The sequence below is a fragment of the Mus caroli genome, chromosome X, assembly GCF_900094665.2.
Source record: "Mus caroli chromosome X, CAROLI_EIJ_v1.1, whole genome shotgun sequence".
Taxonomy (NCBI): domain Eukaryota; kingdom Metazoa; phylum Chordata; class Mammalia; order Rodentia; family Muridae; genus Mus; species Mus caroli.
Window position 1 is genome coordinate 34,804,340 of NC_034589.1, and position 23,905 is coordinate 34,828,244.

At 38.4% G+C, this 23,905-nt stretch overlaps 1 protein-coding gene across 3 annotated transcripts in view; it reads left to right on the forward strand.

Annotated features, from left to right (window-relative positions):
- Gria3 (glutamate ionotropic receptor AMPA type subunit 3) overlaps positions 1 to 23,905 on the forward strand; it is a 264,405-nt gene that overhangs the window by 221,488 nt on the left and 19,012 nt on the right. For 2 of the 3 annotated variants that reach the window (XM_029473262.1, XM_021152661.2), the window contains one exon: positions 18,559 to 18,806. In XM_029473262.1, coding sequence (XP_029329122.1) covers positions 18,559 to 18,806 — 248 coding nt within the window. Of the gene's footprint in view, positions 1 to 18,558; positions 18,807 to 19,362; positions 19,478 to 23,905 lie in introns of all 3 variants that reach the window. The other variant, XM_021152663.2, reaches the window with a different exon arrangement.

Sequence of the window (23,905 nt, forward strand, 5' to 3'; positions counted from 1 at the left end):
TATATTTAGTATAGATAGCAGGGTGATAATAGACTTCCAGTTCTTGAGTAGGGGAGACATGCTCTCTAGCCCAGAGACCAGATAACTTAGCCTTCATCCACACCTGTCGCCAGGGGCAGTTACAAGTTTTCCAATTAGTCTAGATTTTACAGATTAGACTTTACAGATTATTTTATTGAGATACAGGGTCTTGCCATGTTGCACAGGCTAGTTTCAAAGTTCTGAGATTAAATGAACCTGTTACCTGAGCCTCTCAGGTCTTGAAACTACAGCTTCAAACTAGCCCAGGGTGCAGTGGAGATCTATATTGCTGTTTGGTTTTTGTTGTCTTGTTTTCTAAGTGAAGACATCACAATATAACCAAGGCTCATTTTGATTTTGTGATTCTTCAGCCTTCTCTCCAAAGTGCCAATAGACATGCATCACTGCACCAAACTTTGGTGCTATTTTATAATATAGACTAGTATGTCTTATGTCTCTCACTCAAGATGCAGGTTTCTAAATACAGGCCTCTGTAGGAAATTCCAAGCAAGCATATCTGGTTGCAGGCTGAACAAGAAGGTCCCTAGAAGGTGACAAATGGGAGAAAATGAAACTGTAGCTGAATAATGCCCAGAGACCTCAATTGTTTTTTCTAATTTTGACCTACCTTTTTGTCCTATGATGTAAATAACCCCCTTCCCTTTCCATTGTGCTTTTACTGAATAGTTCGTGCTTGATCAGGACTGTTTTATTAATGTCTATACGGACCATACAGGGAGCCCTGTCGTTCAATTTTCCTATCTGGAAAGACTATTGTAGTCAGGTCCAAACACTGGTTACCTGATTGTGAAGTGAATATTGTCAATCATTATGACTTACATAATAGCATGGAGCTACGGGAATTTCTGAGATTAGAATGAAATTGAATTTGCAGATATAAGAGCCTGGAAACTCCTCCCCACACATGAAAACGTTTGCCCTTTGCCCTAATTTCCTTTAACTGACCTTTCTTTCTCTTTCTCTTCATCCTTCTTCCCCTGCCGAGGCTTGAGTGGTTGGAATTTTTAAGTTAGTGGTTTTTAAAGAGACGTCAGGAAATTCTTTCTCAACCATCACTACCTAGTTCGGGAAACTAGACAACTATCCTTAGATACTGGCAGTGTGTAAAAACAGAAGGCATCAAGTCTGGAAACAAAGGTCCACAAAAAGTTTCACAGAAAGAGAAAATGAGCCAGAAAGTGTATAATACTCAGGAACTCGGAAGTCAAAGCCTACATAGAAAGACTGACCTAAGAGCCCTTGCCCCTATTCTTTCTCCATGTAGCCTGTGGGATCTCGGGTGATCATGGCTTCTGTGACAGTCCATTTAATTTTTAAATTAATTTGTCCTGTGGTAAGAGTCGGATGCATGTACCATGGCAGGTGTGTGGTGTTTGGTGAATAACGTGAGGGAGTCAGTGTTCTCCTTCCACCTTGTTGATTCCAGGGATCCAATTCTGGTCACCAGCCTAGATGATGGGTGCCTTTACTTGCTGAGACAACTTGCCATTATGGTAAATAGTGATTTTATAGAGACTAAGGGGAATCACAAGCTTCAAATTTCCTCTGTCTAGAAACCAGTGCTAAACAGAACTGGACTCCACACATGATAGCTCAAGTATGAAAATATGGTTGGAATCTATGGGCAAAAAAAAAGTCTTAAAATGAAAAGGCATACAATAAGAAATTATACCAGCAGCTTTGAATTCTTAGTCATTACCCAAAATTGTTTTCCTGACCTGTCCTTTTGTGTAACATTTCTGATGACACAGTTCTACTGTGTTACTACTTCAAGGAGCTCTATAGCTCTGAGTTCACAACTCAGACAGTGGTATTTATGTAAACATGAACCACATCACCTGGAATAGCTCGAAATACAGAGGAAACCAATGAGCTAGGAAATATGAACAGAACTTAAAAGCAGTACAGAAGGAAAAACTGGAATCAAAACCCAGAATCACCTGCCCTCTAGCCAAATGTACTGTCTTCATGTGTTTCTTTCCATCCCTTACTCCCCTTTGCTTTGCCTATTTGTGGGGATGTACACACACACACACACACACACATTTAATATATTTAGTATAGATAGCAGGGTGATAATAGACTTCCAGTTCTTGAGTAGGGGAGACATGCTCTCTAGCCCAGAGACCAGATAACTTAGCCTTCATCCACACCTGTCGCCAGGGGCAGTTACAAGTTTTCCAATTAGTCTAGANTTTACAGATTAGATGGCCTAGTCGGCCATCACTGGAAAGAGAGGCCCATTAACTTTATATGCCCCAATATAGGGGAATGCCAGGGCCAAAAGAATGGGAATGGGAGGGTAGGGAAGTGGGGGGCGGTATGGGGGACTTTTGGGATAGCATTGGAAATGTAATTGAGGAAAATATGTAATAAAAAAATAAATAAATAAAAGATAACTCAAAAAGTAAAAAAAAAAAAAAAAAGAACTGAGTATGGCATCATTAAATCTCTACAAGTTTAAGTAGCAACTCTTAATGAGTTACAAAAAGTATTCCTCCAGAAATCATTCATACCTCTGGTGAAATTTTAAAAGAGCCAGTTCCTTCTTTGTAGCTTTCTTTTGATTGTTATCCTCACCTGATGAAAAAGCTGTGGGTAGATTTTTTTAAAAAGCCTTCTATCTTCCCCATAGCTGGAGAGTAATTTTCTCTCTTTCATAGAGACCAGATCAGTCTTTGTAAGACTGGTCCAATTTTTTTCCACATTTTTTTTTGTTCCACAGGGACTCTTGTTGTTGCCATGGATACCTGCCCTTGGCACTTTGGGGATGCTGCAGTGCATCCATTATATCAAGACCCCCCACCTTGAATCACTTTGTACTGGCTTTTTTTTTCCTTCCCAGGCAATTTATGGGTCTGTCCTTCTGCCAACTTAAAGATTAACAGGACTAGTTAAAACATTAATGCTTTGACTTCCTACCAAATCTTTTCCTATACAGCATAGCTTGACCTCTACCTTCAGCAAACCATCTATCAGAAAATGTGCAACAAATAAAAGAAATTAATGGAAATTATTCATATTGAAGACAGATTCTTCCCTGGATAACAGAAATCCCTTAATGTATTTTGCTGTTTAGAGACCATCAAGTACTTTTCAGAGAAAGCTAGACAAGAGAATTTTCAGAAATAAGCATAAAAATTTGATTTTGAAAAACAGTATGAATCCACTGTATCACTGTATGACATCTTTTTCTAGGAACTTATCTCTTACATAGTATAAGGAATAGTCTTTATCTAGACAAAGCAGCACAAAAACGGGGAAGTAAGAGTTCAGAGATTGTACTTTATATTGAGTCATAACATAAATGCTGGCATGTCATGTTACTCCAGCAGTCTAACAGTTAATCCTGGGGGGCTACTTCATACACAAGGGTAGCATTTTCAATACTTTTTGGATCCATGCTTTAGTATATATGCAGCAGGTACCGTCATGATGCTAAGACTGAAACAATGTGAAACTTAACAGTTCTACATTCCTTGATTTTGTTTAAATTAGTAACCTTAATGCTGCATCAATAATGGCCTGTTTTGCATATCTGTTTGATTGTACCTTCTTAAAGATTCATTTAAACCTGGGGAGGACAGCATGACTCCTACCTGCCTCTCATTAATAACATACTTTTCAGCAACTAGATAATGAATGGCTTGGATATAAATCAGTAGAAATGCAGATTGTCATTAGGTGGAGAAAGGAGGCGCAATCTCCAAGTAATTTTAAGACTGAAGGGAGGGCGAAATGAACATCTTAGCAAGAACTGACAACATAGGAAGGCTTGTGATTAAATATTCTGCTGTCTTTACATGTCAGACAGTGAAAGAAACATTATTGTAGTAGAAATGAACTTTTGCAAATGACTTTGAATTTGGGGACTTAATGGAAAGGAGTAGTTTAATCATGGGAAAGGAAACGGCTTTTCTGTTGGCTACAGATTATCCTAATGGCCGAGATAGTACTGTATATGCAACTCTTAACTGTGTTGACTTTAATGTGGAGCCACACTTGGTATGGCCGGGTAAGGAAGATACTCATCAGTAAGTCCGGCTGATAAAAGTCTGCAGCTGGTTGATCAGAGTCAGCAGAGACAGCAAGCAGAAGCATCTTAAAGGGAAAATACATAAAATGTATTATTGGCCTACTCCACTCTTCTGCAATAACAACAGATAATAACATTCTTGCTCAGGATTTAGAGGGCATGCTTTTCAAGTTACTGTATTTCTTTGGTGATAAGTTGCTGGCACAGAAATGAGTGTTTAAGGGAAATGCATTTCAAAGCAAGGACTGCCAATAAATTATGCCTCAGGCCCCAGGTTTCTCAGGCACTAGCAAACACATGAAATTTGGAAATACAATCCTGGCTTTCAATTTCCTTTATTTGTCTAAGTCCTTTAGAATTCAACATGGCTGCTCCCTGCATTTTGACTACTGATCTTTACTGGGGAAAAAGAAAAAAGAAAGAACAAAAGATGATAACTGCATCTACCTGAAAGTCAAGTCAAATGAAATAATAGAGTGATCTGGTTTGCTTTTAAGGGATTTCAGAGTATGAATTTATTTTATTCTTTGATAATTTCATACAGTCCATTTTTATCATATACTTTCCCATCCACTACCTGTTCCCAGATCCTCCTACCCACTAAATTTCATGTTCTTTCCCTCTTAAAGAAACAAAAACAGAACACCACTAAAAAAATATGAAGTCCAATTTGTCAGCTAGCTACTCATGAGCATGAGACCAGCCCTGGAGTGTGGTTGACATAACCAGTGTCAGTCCATTGTAGAAAACAGATTTCCTCTCCCAGCAGGTATCCATAGCTAGGCGTGAGAGTTTGTACCTACTTCCCCCTTTTGTGCAGGGATTTTGTGTGGCTTGAACTTAGGCTTGTCTTGTCTCAGTCTCTGTGAGGTCATATGTGTGTCTACCCCTGGTATCTGGAAGATGCTGTTGCCTTGGAATTGTCCACTACTGCTGGCCCTTACAATCTTTCTGACTCCACATAGATCTTGAAAACTTTAAAGGAGGGGTGTGCTAAAGCCACCCCACTCTAAAGTCACTCACCCTCTACATGTTTCAGACTCTGATTTTATTTCTGTCCAACAGTGACAGAAAATGAGCAGGCCTGAAAATAAAACAACCCAGTTTTCTAGCTGAGTCTCTAAATGACAAACAACTTGGCTTCAGCTCACAATTCCGTTTTCTGTTTTGTTATTGTTATTTGTTCCCTAAAGGGGTTTAACTTACAAATCTACAATTTGGCAGCATTTGTTTTAGTTTACGGACTTTTGAAATAGCTTGGTCCAAGTATCTGGTTACTGTATGAGAGCAAACAAGCCAAATGGCTTTTCATTCAACTTGCCTGATTCCCAGGGAATTATCACCATAGAAAATATTGGTTCTATCTTACTTTGGTGACTCAAGGCAAATGGACAGCTGTGACCTTAACACAAATGTAGAGTGAGACCATTGGGTCAGAGCACCTGCAGATACTTAAAATTTTTAGAAGAAATCATCTTCTAAGGTCTAGCATTTACAATTTTGATCATACACATTTCAAACTATGTAGCAGAGAAGATAAAGGAAAGAACTCTTGAAAAAAGTATCAGGGGGTTTTTGAGTATTGTTAGCTGACTGCTCATTGTTTAAAGAGACCCAGTACAAACAACTTAATGCAGCAACTTCCAGAACCAGAGAAAGAATGTAAGGGTGGCTAGAAATTTAAATACTATTCTCTATATTTTTTTCTAACATGCATTTTCTTGTATAATATTCTGCTCCTTTGAAGGAAATTGTGGTTCTTGGATAGACATAATAAGAATATTCTTTCATAGCACACCTAGGCCATTTATTTTCAATTTTACACAAATAGGTTAAGTTTAAAAGAAACAATTTCAGCATGTGTGTTGGGAATGTTTGCCTGCACAGATAACACAGCTTAGCCTTCCCGAGAGGGACTTGCCATAAGCACAGGCTGCCTAAGCAAATCCAGAGCAACAGAGAAGCAAGAGTTATGCTTGTCCGTTTGATGCAGGCATTGCCTCTACCATCAAGAAAATGTTATAAAATCAACAGAGTGGTTCTTCGTGCCTTCTTGCTTTACTTTCCCTTGCCTTAAGATCTAATTCTAAGACTTAGCTACCCGGAGCTATTGAAATTGAAGTTAATTTAAGATGAATTTAAAATTCACTTCTTCAGATGTACTAGCCACATTTCAAGTAGACACATGTAGGCAGAAACTAGCATAAAGGACAACACAGTTGTAGGGAAATCAATTGCATGACACTTCTGTTAACTCTTTTAACTTCACAAGCATAAAGACCACATCTTCCACACTGCCATTTCCTACCACAGCTAGCCCAGTGCCTGATGCAACTATTAAGTGGTATTTTCTATATTGTAATGAATTATGCTAAATTTGTTATTGGCAGCCTTTTATTTCCTCATCTCGGTAATAATGTGAGGCAGGTTCTATTATTATCTTCATTTTTCAGATGAGAACCCCTGGGGCTTAGTGAAATTAACTGATTTGCCTAACATCACACATCTAATATGTACACAAGTCAACCCTGTAACATGGAGACCAGTGGCCTACCTAGAAAAATGCTACATCCCTGCACATTTCACCATGGACAGGTGAACGACTTCCAGGGCACTGATGACCACATAGGTGCTCAACATTACTCACACTGGCTAGGGAAAAATCAAGACATCATGAGATCTGTATATACGCATGAAGACTAGGGATGTAAACAAGTCTGCTGGTTTGTGTCTAGATGTTGGGTATCAGATTAAATAGCTATGCTGTACTTGTCTAAATAGATCAGCAAAAAAAATAGTGGTTTTATTTGTCATTTTGCATATTTTGACCATTGCTATGACTCCAGTGATGAGGATTAGTGCAACACAATCATTCTGTGAAGTCACCCACACTTGCTGCATTTACCAGAAGGTTCTATGGGCTTCCATGAAGCATATCTGTGCCAGGACATGCAAATGCCAGCAAATCAATTTTCCTGCAGCTTTCGCAGTGTGTTTGCCAGACAAAACCCCAGCCAGCCACTTTTTTTTTTTTTAATCAGGATAGCACCTTCAGAAATAATACTTACTGGAACACTTCTAATACAGAGAGGAAGAAAAGACTTAAATGTAAAGCCTATTATTTAAAGGAGAAGTGAAATGTGACTTTATTGAAATTGAACATTTAATGGCCCCATGTGGTCTTATAAGGTAGTTTTTACCAAGCATCTAGTCAGTCACTTCTGAATCAGTCTGTGCCTTACTAGCATTGACAACACCAAATCTGACACCATCCTCACTGTCACCTTTCTGCATAGAGGTCACCAGGTGCCCCAGTGTTATCTACATTGCTCTCTTGTGTTAGTTACTTTTCTTACTGCTGAAGCAAAATAACTGTCCAGGGGGATGGGGATTTTGGCTAACAGTACAAAGGGATGCAGTTGATCATGGCAGAGCAGGCATGGTAACAGGAACATGAAGCTACAGAGCAGGCATGGAAACTAGAACATGAAGCTACGGGATGCATGGTACCCACAGTCAGGAAACAGGGAGAGATGAAAGCTGCTTCTCAGTCCATTTCTCTCTTTTTTTTATTCAGCCCAGAACCCCATGGAACAGAGTTGCCTACATTTAGAGTATAACTCCCCTCTTCAGTTACACTTTTCTAGAAATACCCTCATAGATACAACCAAAAGTGTTTCCATGGTGATTGTAAAACCCATCAAATTTACAGTAAAATTAATCATTGACCACTCCATGACATAGTCGTTTCCATGACTTTCTTATATTGTTCTGGCACAAATTCTCTAACAAACCAACTCATACAAATTATTTTTCTGTTGCTGTGATAAATACAACGACAAAAAGCAACATGTGTCAGAGATTGGGAGCGTTTGCTCTTCTTCCAGAGGACCCATGCTTGGTTCTCAGCACCCATATGAATTGGAACTTCAGCTCCAGGACAATCAGATACCACTGGCGTCCAAAGAGCCCACACTCATGAACACACCCATACACAGACATAAACACATATACCTAGGTTAAAAATAAAATAAATTCTGTTTAGAGAGCAACTTGTGGAAGAAAGAATTTATCTAGCTTACATATCCCAATCACAGTTCATGATTGAGGCAAGTCAGAGTAGAAACAGAAGCAGGAACCACAGAGGATTACTGTTTCCTGGCTTGATTCCAGTCTCACACTCACTTCTTTTTCTATATCTCCCAGGGCCACCTGCCTAGGGATGATACCGCCCACAATTGCCTGGGATCTCCCATATCAATCAGCAGTCAAGAAAATGCCACAGAGACATACTTTGCCCACAAGTCAATCTAGCAGAGGTTTTTCCTCAGTTGAGGTTCCATCCTCCCAAGTAGCCCTAGTTTGTGTGAGGTTGACAAAAAACTAACCAGCACAGTAGCCATGTGGGCATAATCTAATGGACTAAGCACTTACTATATACCAGGCCCTTTAGTATGAAATTCTATGAATTAGTTTATTAACTATCCTATCTTTTTTTTTCAAAAACAACCATTAGAATCTTAGAGAAATTTAAGTAACTTGCCCAAATCAAGCAGAAGACATTATCTCCAATAGTAGGATATAGAGCCTTGTGATAAACTAGAAGGTTTAGCTTAATTTGTGCCTTTTAGTTCAGGCATGTGGCTTCAAAAATGAACCACTGGAGATGATTAAGGCTATAGAAAATCACATCAAAGCAATGGGTCCATTGGAGCCTTTAGGGTCATAATAAAGGCAATGATTTCTCCTCTCCCTGGACCTTGCCAGTGACAAATAATTCACGAGTATAATTAGAATACATTTTATGCTTGTACAAAACTGCAACATAACAAAGCATCAATATAAGATCAAGCTAAAGGGAATAATGATTCAAAAATGAGTAAAAATATAAAGCTCAACCAAAAAAAATTTAACTTCAATCCTTTCACTGACAGTTATGGTCAATCTCATCATAGTAATTCCTCCACTAAGAGGCAGCTTGAAGTAGTGGGTGAGAAAATTTGAATGCAAATTCTCTCAATTCACAACTATGCTACCTTAGAATTATCATTTCTCTCTCTCTCTCTCTCTCTCTCTCTCTCTCTCTCTCTCTCTCTCTCAGCTGTGGAAGTAGACAAGAGGGAGAGAATCTGTACTTCATTTTAAAATAACCTAAGTTTAGATTTTGGGTGTTCATTTAGATGTTAAATTAACATTTATTGGTGATACACTATATGACATCCATTGTTCTAAGCATTAAAATAATATTGTCCCATTATGATAAGCAAAACAAACAAATAATAACAAAATACTGTAAATAGCAATGACAAAAAAAAAGGGTAGGTACCTCAAGAAAATGCTAGAAGTGGATTTTTCACAGCTGATTGCAGGAGAGCTTTTTGACAACTAATTGGAGTGGAAAAGCAGGCTACTTTCAGACAACTGGAATAGGCTTAGACTCACTTGGCAAAAGAAGCCAAAGGTGAATTGAATAGAATAGAAATTTGACTTTGTGTGCCTGCAAGGGACACTGAAGAGGTCACTGGAAATTTTGCTGAACCTATCCATTTGGAAAGGAGTCATCTGAAATAGCACTCCTTGGGTAGAAAAGAACCTGTCATGAACTGTAGATGGCAGTATGAAAATGTTAGGCAAAGACATTTTCAATGAGTTCCTGACAGTTGAGGGCAAAGCTCAGCGTCAAAGCAAAAAGTGATGTCTGATTCCACTGATGTTATCTAAGTGCCCAACCCCCAAAATAGCCCAGAGTCATAATCCACCAGTAGAAAAGCTAATAATAGAACCCAAAAAGCATTTCCTTCTCCTCCTCACCCTTTTCTTACCAATACTCCGTCACAAGGCAGTCATTGGTTGAAGCAAAAGGAAACTGAAAGACAGTGTTTATATGAAAAACTAGCATAGTTTCCCCCCCCCAGGCTTGTCTATTTGAAGTGACTTTATAGTAAATGTATAGAGACAAATAAAATCGATAGACTAATGTCTTTTCTATAATCTCTTGCCCTTACCCTCTCCTCTTTGATTCCCTAATTCATAAAACCAGAACTCATTGTTTCATTCCACTAATATTTATTGAGCCCTACTGGGCCCAAACTCTTTTCTTGGCTTCCAGGTTCCAGCAATCAATGAACAATAGCTGCTAGAACTGCCTGAAAGAGCTTCTGGGGTGCATAATTGAGATGATGGTATGTGTAAAATCACCTTGGCAGCCAGAAAGGTGGAGGCCAATATACCATTTAAAGATATCCAATTTTCTTCTGCTTCCAGCAGTGAAAAATAGAAGGGGCTCTCTAAATAAGGAAAGCAAATAGCTGAAACACTGTGTGACCAGCAAAACTCATGCCACAAATCTCTCCCCTTCGTGTACTTAGACCCTACTATTAGAAATTTCCATTCTCTGAATCACAACTAAGGAGTGTCTGGAGCTTGGTGTGGTGGTGGACACGTATAATAGGAACACTCTGGACAGGAAGATTGGATTTTAACAGGCTACCGCTGGATGCTAGCTAGTGAATTTTAGCCTAGGTTAGCTACTAAGGCACTCTATGTAAAAGATAAACAACAACAACAAGAAATGTGTCTACAGAGGTGAGGCTTCTATGTTATGGAACTTGACAGCAGGCCTATACTATTCACACCTTACTATACCTCTTTCAGTCTCCTACCCTGCCCTCCTCGCTAGGACACACATGAAAAATACTCTCTTCTAACCCCATCAGACCTTAAGAAAGGCAAAGGGGGTGAGACAAAGAGAGGAGCAGAGATCTCCAGACAGCTACATCATCAGCTCTCTTTCCTTCTAGCTCCTTACCTTATAAGGGTCACCTATCCCTATCCCAGTATTTGATCTGTAGCATTCGTCTGTAAATATGAGGAAAAGACTCACATTATACATGGATTCAGCAAATGCCCAGGTCTGACAATATGAAGCTCAAAGATACCGTTTTGAATTTGTAACAGCTATCAATACTACCTGAATCCTTACTAAAACCAGAAACCTCACAAGGGTAAAACAACACAGAAAGAAACTCATATGGTAGTTTACCATTGCAGTCTTTTAATTAAAGAAAGGTTAAATCTAGAGATGAAACTGAATAGTCTGTCAAATAGTATAATAAAGTCAGAAGACTAAAAATGAGTCCTTCGAACTCTTATCTTACTTCCCTTGCTTGCTGTTCTGTACATAACAGACTAGCCCTAAAAGATGCTTTTGAAAATGTCAAGAACCCCACATTCCTTCAGAGGACATGAAACTCCCGTTCAAATAAAAATGTATCCCTTAGAAAACACAGAAGCCCCTTTTATATCAGTGAACCCCTCTATGATAGCCAAGGCTGATGTCAGAAATGGGGTGTGACATTGGGTCTCTGATATAATGGAGGAAGTAGAAGCTGAGCTTTCCAAAGTCAAATCTCACCCTTTTGTGGCATTTAGATCCAAGGCTAGTCTTGCACACAATATGATTTGGTAACAGTAGTCACCAAATAAACGAATGAAGTTTATTTCTCTTGAGGAACACTAGGAGGCACAAAGTGCTCAAAGACATTTTCCCTAGCTATCCCTTCATACTATGTTTTCAAACTATTCTTTCATATGTGTTTGGGGCATAGAGAAGTTACAAACACCCAAGCTAATCTCCTAAGAAATAACATAATAATTTGTCCTGTAGATAGAAAACTAGTACCATAAAACAAATTTGCATATTTTGTTTCTGTTGACAACAATTTATTGATCTGTTTGATTTTTTCATCCAATTACGTCTAGATTATTTGTATGAGGACAAATGCCTGTTGATGGGAAAAACTGTTCTCATATCCAGATCATGAGATGAGATAGTTCCCTTTATGCTAATGTCATTATATCAAGCAGAGCTGTGGTCAACTCTGGTGATACATTTTAGGAGCAAACTTTGAAAAAATAAAAGTAGATCTGGACCATCATAACTAGAAAAGGAGACTTGATTGGAATTCATGTCAAATAACCAAAAAGAGGGTCCTTAAATATATAGCCTACAAACGAAGTAACTAGCAGGTAACTTAGAGATGGTAAGTTTCAGACTATTATGTGGGAAAGAATGAACCTTTACTCTGAAAAGTAGGAAGAGTTAGACAGAATTGATGGCACTTCACTCTAATCTCCATTCATTCCACAGACACATCCTGTGAAGTTGCTTAGTGCATGCTATGCATTATCACCAGATTCTGAGATGTCAAAGACCAAAAAAAAAAGACATGACCCATACTCAGAAGGGCTCAACTTTGTCTGGGGAGCTCCTTTTCTATGCAAAAGAATTGGTGCTAACTACTATGGAAAGATGAAAGATAAAAGGAATTGCTTGATTCAAGCAGAAGGCAGAAATAGGATAAGGGAGTCTTTTATTAAAGAGGTCAACCCAACAAAAAGAAGATTCTCTCAGTTCGACCTTCCCCATTACAAAAAAACCTGCCTTATAAGAGCTAAAGAGCACCTCATCAGCAGAGGGGTTTGAACCCAGGAGGCCTCATTGGATGAGAAGTTGAGCAAGATGGCCTTGAAGGAACCTCTGATCTCAGCTACTATATTATTCTACTGACAACAAATGGATGTTCTATTGACCAAGTAGATAATCCAATTTAACAAATAGGAAAAGTAGAAATTTATACTAAATAGTTTTTCTCAGGAACACCATTCTTGTTCATGGGAGTTTTAATGTATAAGCCTCAAATATACTATAAAACATAAACTTTAACGGGGGAAATTAGAGTGGTGAGATGGCTCAGTGGATAAAGGCACTTCCACCAAGACTGATGACCTGAATTTAATCTCCAGGACCCATATGGTGGAGAGAACCAAATTATGTACATTATCCTTTGGCCTCCAGTGTAAGCCATGGCAGATGTGTGTGTGTATGTGTGTGCGTTTCCTCCACCAACAAAAGTCCAAAAATCAAAAGTCACTTGATAATGATTTTTGTCAATAGCAGACCACAGACATTTGCAGTAATATACCTAGATATCTAATAATATTTAACCATATAATAGCACTTATAAAGTCATACTTCTCCAAATAAGAGACTAAAGTAATTTATAATACTATTGAAATATATTTTGCCACTAAAGCATATTTCTCCATTTTTAACATAAAAAGACATGCTTCTTTCCAGTTCAGGTGTTCTAGACACTATTCTAAGAATGCACTAACCTTTGAAGTAGAGGCTTAAAACCCATAGCATTTTACAGATGAATAAATTGAGATGTAAAGACTAGATAATTTATACACATAGCAAAAGGGATCAAACCCAAGCACTCTGGCTCCATGCAAATATATATATATATATATATATTATATATATATATATATATATATATATAATATATATATATATATATATATATAATTCCCTTGAGATTACAATCCCATCATCTCCCTCTTCCTTTCCTTTGTCCAACCCTTCCTGTGTATCTACCCCTTGCTCTCTTCCATATTCCCCATGCTCTTATCATAGTATGACAGAGCCATGCTGTATTTCCTTTTGTCTACAGAAAAATTTTTTTATTGCTGCAGCACCACTGGATTACAGTAACTAGGAACAAATGCCACTATTACAAAGAGATGCAAGATGCAGACCTGAGTGGCAAGTGAGCCACTAATCACTGGGCTTCCACATAACAGATTTGCAAGTCCTGAGATTCAAATGTTCATCTGCACACACACACACACACACACACACACACACACACACACACACTTTACATCTTTGACCTTCATGGTTTATTGCATGCAAATACTTAGAACTGTGACTTCGGAAGTCATTAACGCTAGAGCTCTACTTGATCTGCTCTTGTGGATTAATTAATCTGTTCCTCCTCTGTTCGTGTATTTCTTCTTTGAATTTCCTTTGCCAATTACCTAGCAGTGCTGTCTCATGGGCTAGCTACATAAGTGAGTCTATTTTCCCTCTTTTTTGAGACAACGTTATGCTGTATGGGATGAAGGAAATGAATCGTGGCAAGTTGGGAAAAATGAACTTGTTATTACAGATCCTGCCATAATTTTTTAAATTGAAGTTCAGATGATTGAACTAGCATTCAATCCCTTTTATGCCTTTGGTATTTCAGCCAAAAAAAAATAGTCTTTAAAAATAAAAAATTCTAAATTTATTTTATTTTTTCTTTCTTTTTTTTATCTGAATGTCATGCCATCAGTTAAATACTAGTTAGGAAGATAAATGCCACAGCTTAATTTTCCTCACTTCTGAGTCATTTCTTCCTCCTGCTTCTAACCTCCAGAAACTAGTCATCAACCATGGCCCGATCACTTCTGCCACTGACTTATTTGACATTACTGTATCCATTAGTGAGTGCTATGTGTACAGCACATACATTTAAAGTGCCCACTTCGAGCACAGCCATTTATTTTCCTAGAAAGGCATCATTACCTAAAGGAATAAATCTTTTAGTCTGTATCAGCAATCAAAGAACTCAACTAAACGATGAAGTAAATTAGTCCAAAACACAGCATGTTTGTTCATGGACTTCCTTACCTTTGGCTTATACATTTATCTGTGATTGTAATGGCAGCTTTGCTAATAATGTAGGACACAAATTGTTCTGCAACCTCCTCCTTCAGAGCATACTTTACAATCATATCTGCTTGGGCAAAAACAAAGAATACACAAAATCTATTTACGCAAAAAGGCATGCCCACCATAGTGTTGTCTTTGATGACAATAAGGGGGAAAGTTGTAAATATAGTATAGTCGCAGATTGAAGGGTTATATAACCATTCTTAAAATAGGCTTTTTTTCTGGTAAAAAAAAAAATAAAGATATACAAGTTGGCAAGAAGAGAAACACACATGACTATGAAAAACAAATTTCAAGTTATTATAGATGCTTAAATTTTTAAAACTCTCTAGAAGGCACATGTCTTCTCAAATTTTTCTCATATACTTATGTGTACCTGAATTATTTACTTTTTCTTAATTTGAGGGGCAATAAGTGCAGTTACACTTAATGACAAATTCCTTCCTTATAACACTTAGAGATCACCAGATGAAAATAATATATGATATGAACATACAATTCTATGACTCAGATTTAAATTTTCTAAGACTTTGATTATTAAAGGAGCATAAATGATGAATTAGTAGGTATGGGCAGATACAAAGTCAGATTAAGTACCATTTTTCTCTGGCCTTGAACTCTCTATGCTCCTACCTCAGCTTCTCAAGTGTCAGAATTACATGTGTGTGCCATCAACTCAAGCTGCTAAATAATATTTTAAATAGTTCTGCAAAGCTAAGTATATATCCGTATTTAGTAGGTTTAGCAAAAGACAAGGTTCAATCATCTTTAGACAAACTTTGAGGTGTGGTGGACATTTTTAGTCATCCCAGTATCTTTTCTCATCTAAGACATGGTTTCTCTGTGTATGCCTGTGTATCCTGAAACTCACTCTGTAGACTAGGCTGGCCCTAAACTCAAAGATCCACATGATCCTGCCTCTGGAGTTCTGGGATTAAAGGCATGCACCACCACCACCCGGCTTCATCTTGCCATCTTTTGACAATAATGTGGTTGTCACCCTGACCAGGCCTAAGTTTATTATTAAATAAACATATCATTAGAGACCACAACAAGTAAAATGGTGCTACCTGCCAACAGGGCTAGTGAAATGAATAAGGCATAGACTTTGTCTTCAAGAAATCCTCAAATAACAAGAGGAAAGGCAGATATGCAGCCAATTCTTATTAACATAATACAACAGGCTGTGCAGCAAAAGACTAAACAACCATCAAGGAAGTACTTCTGTGGGAACGGGAAGGATATTAGAAGACACAGCACTGGTTCTGAATGTTCCAGGAATGATAAGGTAATTCAGGCAGAAGCAAAAACATAATCAAAGGCATAAGACATGAAACTTATATGGCTGATTTCAGTGAATGGTCTGTAGTCCAGTATGACTGGATTGGAGGAGATATCAGACATAAGACTAAATTTTGCTTCTTTTAAAGAAAATTGTAGAGAATTATTAGGATGGTTGTAACGAGATTAGGTTTTCACTTTAGAAGGATCAGATGACCAGAGAAATTTAAGCAAGGAGATCTCGGTTTAATGAGCAGACAACAGAGCCAAGAACAAAAGGGTCCATGGCATGCCCTAGAGAGAACAACCGCAGCAGTATGGATAGACTCGAGATGACAGCTTTTCCAGCATTTCTGCATAGAGGTAGTGAAGGGGAGGGGGAGAGGGGAAAGTAGCACCGAACTTTCTAGTTTAGGTGTCCAGTGGTTGAGTGGGAGCAAGAGCCAGGCTTTCTAATGAAATATTTTATAAGAAGTTATCTTTAGGCCTATCAGTTGGAGCTGCCCATCAGAAAGACTTGTTTTCTGTTCCCTCAAAGCAACTCTGGAACCTAACCTCTTAGTTCCTCTTCCATTGATCCCATCTTAGTCTTGAACACCCTGAACTCTTAGAATAGCCTTCAAAGTAGTGTCTTTGCTTCTACTCTGGCCCACCTTCTAGCACATTCTCTACAGAGCAGTCAGAGTACTATTTTAAAAATAATTGGATGCTAACACACACACACACACACACACCTCCTCCTCCTCAAAATCTTCCAATAATTTTTTATCTCCTATAGAATAAATCCAAACTGTTTAATCATGACCTACAGACTCTGAACTGATTCTCTTCCTACACTCATTTTCTATCAGTCTTCTTTTCACTCATTCAGGTTTAGCTATCCTGGCTTCCTTCTTTTGTGCTTTATGCAATCTAAACCTGTTTCTATCTCCATGTGCCATTTCGGTGACTCCAAGAGAGTCTCTGTGAGTGTCTAATTGCCATAAACATGAGGCTTAATTTTCATGGAGGCAGCTCTGGAAATTCCAGGATCCATTTGCATAAGCCTAGACAAGTCTCAAAAAGAATGCAATGTTAGGGGAGTATGACAGGAGCTGGAGAAATGAGGAGTATATTATATTAAAAGGTTCAATGTAGGTGGTGAAAGTCCAGAAATGAGCAAGTAAACAACTTATCAAACAAGCCAGGATGGGTGCCAGGAAAGCTTACAGAAGGATTATGGTATATGTTTATGGGTTTTAACATACCCTCACCTCTAATTAAATGTCATCTTACAGCTTCTATCTAAAGTTCTTCTTCCTAAGGACCTAGCTACCAATCAAATTGAAAGTTCTGGGGTCATTGTGGTAGTTCTTCCTTTATATTCTCTACAGGGACACATGTAGAGCTACAAAAATTATTTGCTACACATTCTCAGCACCACCTAAATTTAAATGAACTTTAGCAGGATAAATTCAACCTGAGAAGGTCAAGACAAGGGTAATTTGGACTGATAGAAAAAAGCTAACCGTTTTTGTGATGCTTCCATTTGAATGGAAACGACACTATTCATCCTATTACATACCTCACAACTCCAATAGGTGCTCAATAAATATTTGTTGGCAGGGTAGATGCATGACTAAATACACTAATGCAACTTTAAACCCCATTATTCAAAAATAATGCTCCAATGACAGAAAGCAAACATTTTGTTTATTCTATCATGGTCATACTTCAGTAGTGCCTGGTTTATTTCAAAACACTCCAATTTAAAAGAGACATCACAAATTCAAATGAGCTTATGGTTGAAAGAACAAAGTTCTGAGAATTTTGGAAACAGCAAAAGCCAATACAATGTAACCTAATGAGAACAGAAAGGGACATAATAAAGCCCTTGCAATATTTGAAGGATCAACATGAAGAATAGCATGCAGAATTATTTTCCATAGCTCTAGCAGGTAGGGCCAAAGAAAGAAGAAAAAAAAAAAACAAAAGATTGTCTCAGAACAAGGATACACTTTCTTAGCATAATGGATCTCCTTCCATACCATTTCAATCACCCTTTTCAGGCAAATTCAGGGTAAACATACAGCAGGGTATCTGGGGTTGGGGTTGGGGTGGGGGCTTGGGGAGATTTCTTCATCTAGCAGAAAATTCAAATGAGAAAACACTTTTGAAAACTAAACTATAACCAGTTAGGGCCATGAAACCAAGTTAGCTAAGCATGACTAGAATTTTTAAGTGAATTTGAAAATAGCAGGGAGCATCACAATTAGCAAGGATAAGCACAATTTGGAGAAATCTGCTTTAAAAACGTTGTCAGGTGTCTGAAAATGTGTGGACAGCCAAAATGAGCATGGCTTTGAGACTGTGGGCTGTAATAAAACATGTGTAGTGACCGGTTAAGAACAGTTGCTATTCTTCCAAGGGACCAGAGTTTGATTCTCAGCACCAGGTCAGGCAGCTCACAATTGCCTGAAGGGATCTGATATCCAGCCTCTTCAAGTATTTGTGGGTGCCTGCGTACTCAGACACACAGGCACACACACACAAATAAAACTTAAAATTTAAAAGACAAATGTGTTTTAGTGCACAAATGTCCCTTTGCGATGTCCAATCTGGCCATCCAAAGAATTGTTATCTTGTTTGTTTGTTGCAGAGATCCAAAATTGCTGTGTATGAGAAAATGTGGTCTTACATGAAATCCGCAGAGCCATCTGTGTTTACCAAAACAACAGCTGATGGGGTAGCCCGAGTTCGGAAGTCCAAGGGAAAGTTCGCCTTCCTGCTGGAGTCAACCATGAATGAGTACATTGAGCAGAGAAAGCCGTGTGATACGATGAAAGTTGGTGGAAATCTGGATTCCAAAGGCTATGGTGTGGCAACCCCTAAAGGCTCAGCATTAAGGTGGGTGGAATAATATAACAATATCCGTGTTGTTATAGTATTCCACCTACCCTGATGCATTTTGTTGTCGTTTTCTTTCTTGTGGATTTTGAGGTAACTTTTAAAAGTTTAAAATCTACAATATTCCATGGAGTTAAATAAGACGGTAAATTATGGTTTCATCTATTTAATGCATCCATTTTTTTTAATGTTCTCTCTCTCTGTGTTGTCCTCTCTGACTGTTTGTTGCTGTTTTAATTTTACAGTTCAACGGCTTTTTCAATTTAAATGGTAAAAGCCAAGTTATGGTGACGAATGTTAATTGCATGGATGTGGTGTTCTTGTTACTTTTTTTCTCAAAGACAATTTCCCCATCCCGCACACTTCAGTTTTGAGCAAATGTTATCCTCCATGCCACCTTCCAATATTTAACCCTGTATTTGCTGTACAGACATTTTTATAGCTCCACGTTCTGTGAAATTTAGCCAATTTGTCCTCTTGTGCTCCTTTTTTTATACGTTAACGATTTCCTAAGCATTTGTGCATTTTCTTACAAGTTATGTTTTATCGTTTCAAGAAATGCTGTTAACCTGGCAGTATTAAAACTGAATGAGCAAGGCCTCTTGGACAAATTGAAAAACAAATGGTGGTACGACAAAGGAGAGTGCGGCAGCGGGGGCGGTGACTCCAAGGTCAGCCTCAATGTCACCACAACCGGGTACCCTTAGTGACGAGTAATCGGCAAGACTGTTATCTTATTACTGAGGAGAGAGAGCACGAGACACACACAGAAAGTAGAATGACCAGGTTTTCCCCCTGCCTGGCAGCTTTGGGAACCAGAAAGACTTTAGGGCACTGCCCATATTTTTGATCTAACTTGGGTCCCTTCTTAAACTCCCAGACAGAGGCTCCATGTCCACACCCTTTCCTTTCCCCACATGCCAGACTGGTTTCTATATGAAGGTCATTATACAGGTTTTGGTGCCCTAGACTTTCAAAAGCCCAAGGGTGTCCTGTGAGACTCCCCCATCTGCCACAGTTGAATTGTGTAAGAAATCAGATCCATCCAGCCACTGAGATGACAGGATATAATTTGTTTGGTTCTATTTTTTTTCTAGGATGTGATGATTGCTCATAGAAGTTTCTTGAGTGAGTGGGAGTGACTTCTATTACTTGTATGAGTGATGGAATGTTCTCTGTATGTGGTGGCTGATTTAACTAGGCCCCACTTAACTTGAAAAGCAAAGAGAAAGATCAATTTCAAGTTAAATGGGGTCTTTCTTTAATAGGTCACCACATACAGAGACTTTGCAAAAGGACTTTTATGTATTTGAACCTGTGCATCGCCTGTGATACTACTTGTGTGTGAATCCCCGATTTGGCTTCTCTTTAGCCGTGTTTTTGGTTCAGGTAGGTCTAATTGTTATCCAGGTTGTCATCAGGAGAAAACCCATCTTACTTGCCATTCCTTTGGTTCCTAATATTCTTCGAGGCTACAATGGATGAGTAGCCATCACCCAAGCAACAGGAAATAGGGGCTTTCTCAGAGACCAAGACACCAAGTCATGGAGAGGTACTTCGGGTAAGTACAAGAGAAGACCTGAAAACAGATTTCTCCATGGCCCAAGGGGCATGCAAATGATACTGAAACTCGTGAGATCGGAGATCGGCTTTTGCACAACCAAGATACCATGGGCATCGTAAGGTGAAGAACAGTGTTTCCCAACCACAGAGAAACAGACAGGCAAGCCAAAACTTTTTTTCTTCAGAGACAATGCTTGTAATTCTGCTCTTCTCTTTCCTTCTCCATCCCTTGGGATCCTGGCAGAAAAGCTAGTTTGCCAGTCTGCAGTATAATATGGGTTTGGAAACACTGATCCAGAGCACTTTCAAAGAAGCAAATTTTAAAACAACTTTTATTCATAATCTTACCAGGCATTGGCAAGGCCTTTTATTGTAAAACCTTGATTAACAAGAATACACTGAACTGGTGGCCTGAATTGTCAGCCCCCGTTCTAAACTTCCATTGATGAGATCTTTAATGATATCCAAAATGAGAAGACCTCGAGGAATTGAGTTTTTACATAGCTGCCAAGTGATAACTGCAGCTAGATCTTTCTCCTATACCTTTTCTGCAACTGGATTGACCCTCAAACATTAGAGGCTACTTCCCTGAGACTTGAGTGGATACAAGCATTTACAAGCGGCATGTCACTAGCCAAAAGTATTCTTATTAACAATCCCATCCATCCCTATGGATTTCAATTAATCAAGGTTTTACTATGTGCCAAAAAGCAGTGACTTCCTTTCTCACCAATGTAAACTGATGACACTGAAAATTTAGCCAATCATTTGCTTCATTTGATTTTCACAATGGCTACCCTGATGCCCAAAGTATTTAGCACCTCCCTCCCAGCGCTTTTCTCATGCTTTTAGCAGGCCACCGAGAACCTAATTCTATTATTCAAGTGAGTTACAGAATGAAAACGGAGCTGGACTGGATACTTTGTTCTCATGAACTCATCATTCAGAGGAGCCATGGACTGAATCAAGATGCCTCTAAATAATCCACACAGTGCCCAGAAGTGCCCCGAAGTTTTACAATAACCAGGTGTTTGATGTTTTACACACGTGCGTGCACGTGTGCGTGTGTGCATGCGCACACACACACACTTACAGGCATGCATGCAAACACACACACACACACACACACACACAAAAAAAAAAAAACCCTGGATGGATTTGACCAACCTTTACATTTCATGAAATGATTTGGTATCAGGAAGATCCCAAATGGTTAAACTAGCTTTTTGCTAATTATCACCAACAATCACACTCTTTGTTCCATTCTTAGTATTGTCTCTGAGTTTTTATTTAGTAACTTTATTGCTAACTTAGAATTTCCAGATTTTTCTGAAATATGGCATGGCAATAGAAAATATTTCAGTAGATCGTAATTGTTTCAAACTTCTTTGGCCATGGTGCTACTTGCCAGGCAACTTTACTTTTCTTGGTCATCCCTTCAATTTACCTTTTGCAATAAGCCAACTCCATTCTCAAGTATGGATAATAGTGGGATCAAAAGCTGCATATCCAACAACTGCTTCTTTCGCCTGGGAATTACCAACGAGTCTGCCTTTATCTTCTTCCTTCTTGCCACCTGCTTTTTTTCTGAAAGTGAGCACAAGAAGGAGCAAGGAACGAACTTGACTGACTGTGTTTCACAACTACTTCGTGGGTACCATTCAACATGAATCCATTCAGAAGGTAGAAATGCACTGAAACCTCCTTAACTCGGAGTGCTTTGATTAATAATATGGAATAAACTAGACAAGGACCAGTCTACAAAGTAAATTGATATGACTGTGGACAAGAGAGGTTTGTTAAGCAAATGCAAAGTTTAGACTAGAATTTCAGTTGAATATTTTCTTGAGAGAACAAATCTTTTGGTTTCAAAGGCTGGAAGCACTCATCACATATAATCATATTCATTATAAATCTACCCACTAACATAGTTCTCATGGGGACCTCTGATAAAGCAATGTTTTATAGCCAGTCTGAATTGCAAAATAGAACTAAAAGGAGAAAATGTCATGCTTCAGGCATATTTTTGTAGCTCAGGATTTGCTTCCCTCATTCTGACAATTCTTCCTCTGTGCTAGTTCAGATCAAGGAAGTTTTATCCTATTAGTAAAATGGCTTGAGAATTACACTTCCTTATTGACTCTTGTCCCCAGTTAACACGACAAAAGGACCACTGAATGTATTATCATTGCGTGGGGAAAGTGAGATCCACAGGTGGTGCTGACTTTGAGAAGGTCACACAGCCAATGCCATCACACATCTCTTCTGACTTTCAGGTTCACCTCTTCTGATCATATTGCAGAAAGCAAGTTATTGCAGCTACCCACCCATGAACGGTGTGAATCTGACTGCAGGAGCTACGTTTCTATAAGAATCAGGTTTATTCTCAAACACCTTGGTTACTAGGCAAATGACATATTTAAGCCATTCTAGCCCTCAGTACTGATTACTAAAAATGACAATAATCACAAAACCTGGCATTTATAAGTGCCTCCACCACTTCAAAAACAGTTTTACACCTATTATCTCTGAAACCAGGAAAGGGGAAAAAAATACTTGTATTACTTATCCCTCTGTCTTGTTCCTATAACCTTTAAATTATGATAAGTGGGCAATTATATTAAATTGTTGACTTTTCCCTCTCTAACATGAGACAGCATGCATTCTGAGCATATTCTACAAATTTTTCTATGCTATGGAAAGAACAGGAACTTTTCATGTTGTCAAAAATGAGTACACTCTTAAAGTAATGTAATAGATATTCTATTTTCTTTTCTGAATACAGGGAATTTAGAAAGGGGTTATTAACTGGAGTAGCTCCTGAATAAGACCCATAGGCTAGAACCAAAACACTGTTTGCCTGTACCAATTTCTCAAGTCTAAGCTAATAAGTCTTGGCCAAATTATACCCGATCTGCCCTTGATGATCTATAAATGTACAGAGGTAACTCATGTAAACAAAGGCTGTGGTTTGAGAATTTTCAACCAACAAATCACCCTATTGTGTTGCTGCTTTATTGTAATGCATGTGAAAATGCAATAATTAAGAGGCTTGTAGGTTGTTCCAGCTATAAACCTAGATCACTAGAGGTTTGAGAGACAGCTGATGAAAGTCTGTCACAGTAAAACAGCAGATAGTAATTTTTGCAGAGTTCCCATATAAGGGCATTAAGCTTCTCCCACAGCTATCAGTCCTCTCACAGTTTTACATTCTAGTCCTTCCTAACTTCATTCCCTTAATCTTAAGTAAATGATGCCAGCTCAGTTTTTTCTATATACCTTTACTTAGTAGAGCAAAGAATGTCAGGAAAAACAAACTATTGTGTACCTGGAGTGATAAGATAATTCGAAACTTATCCCATCCCAGCCTAGATGTGCATCAGTGGATTTAAATAGACTTCTAGTGTCTATACTTTTAAAGATGAAAAAAAAAAGAACAGCACAGAATGTGTGCCTTTGAAAACAATGAAACAGAATGTTTAAATGGAACTGTTCGGAACTCCTTGACTGCAATAAGTCTTGTGCCAAATGTAGGT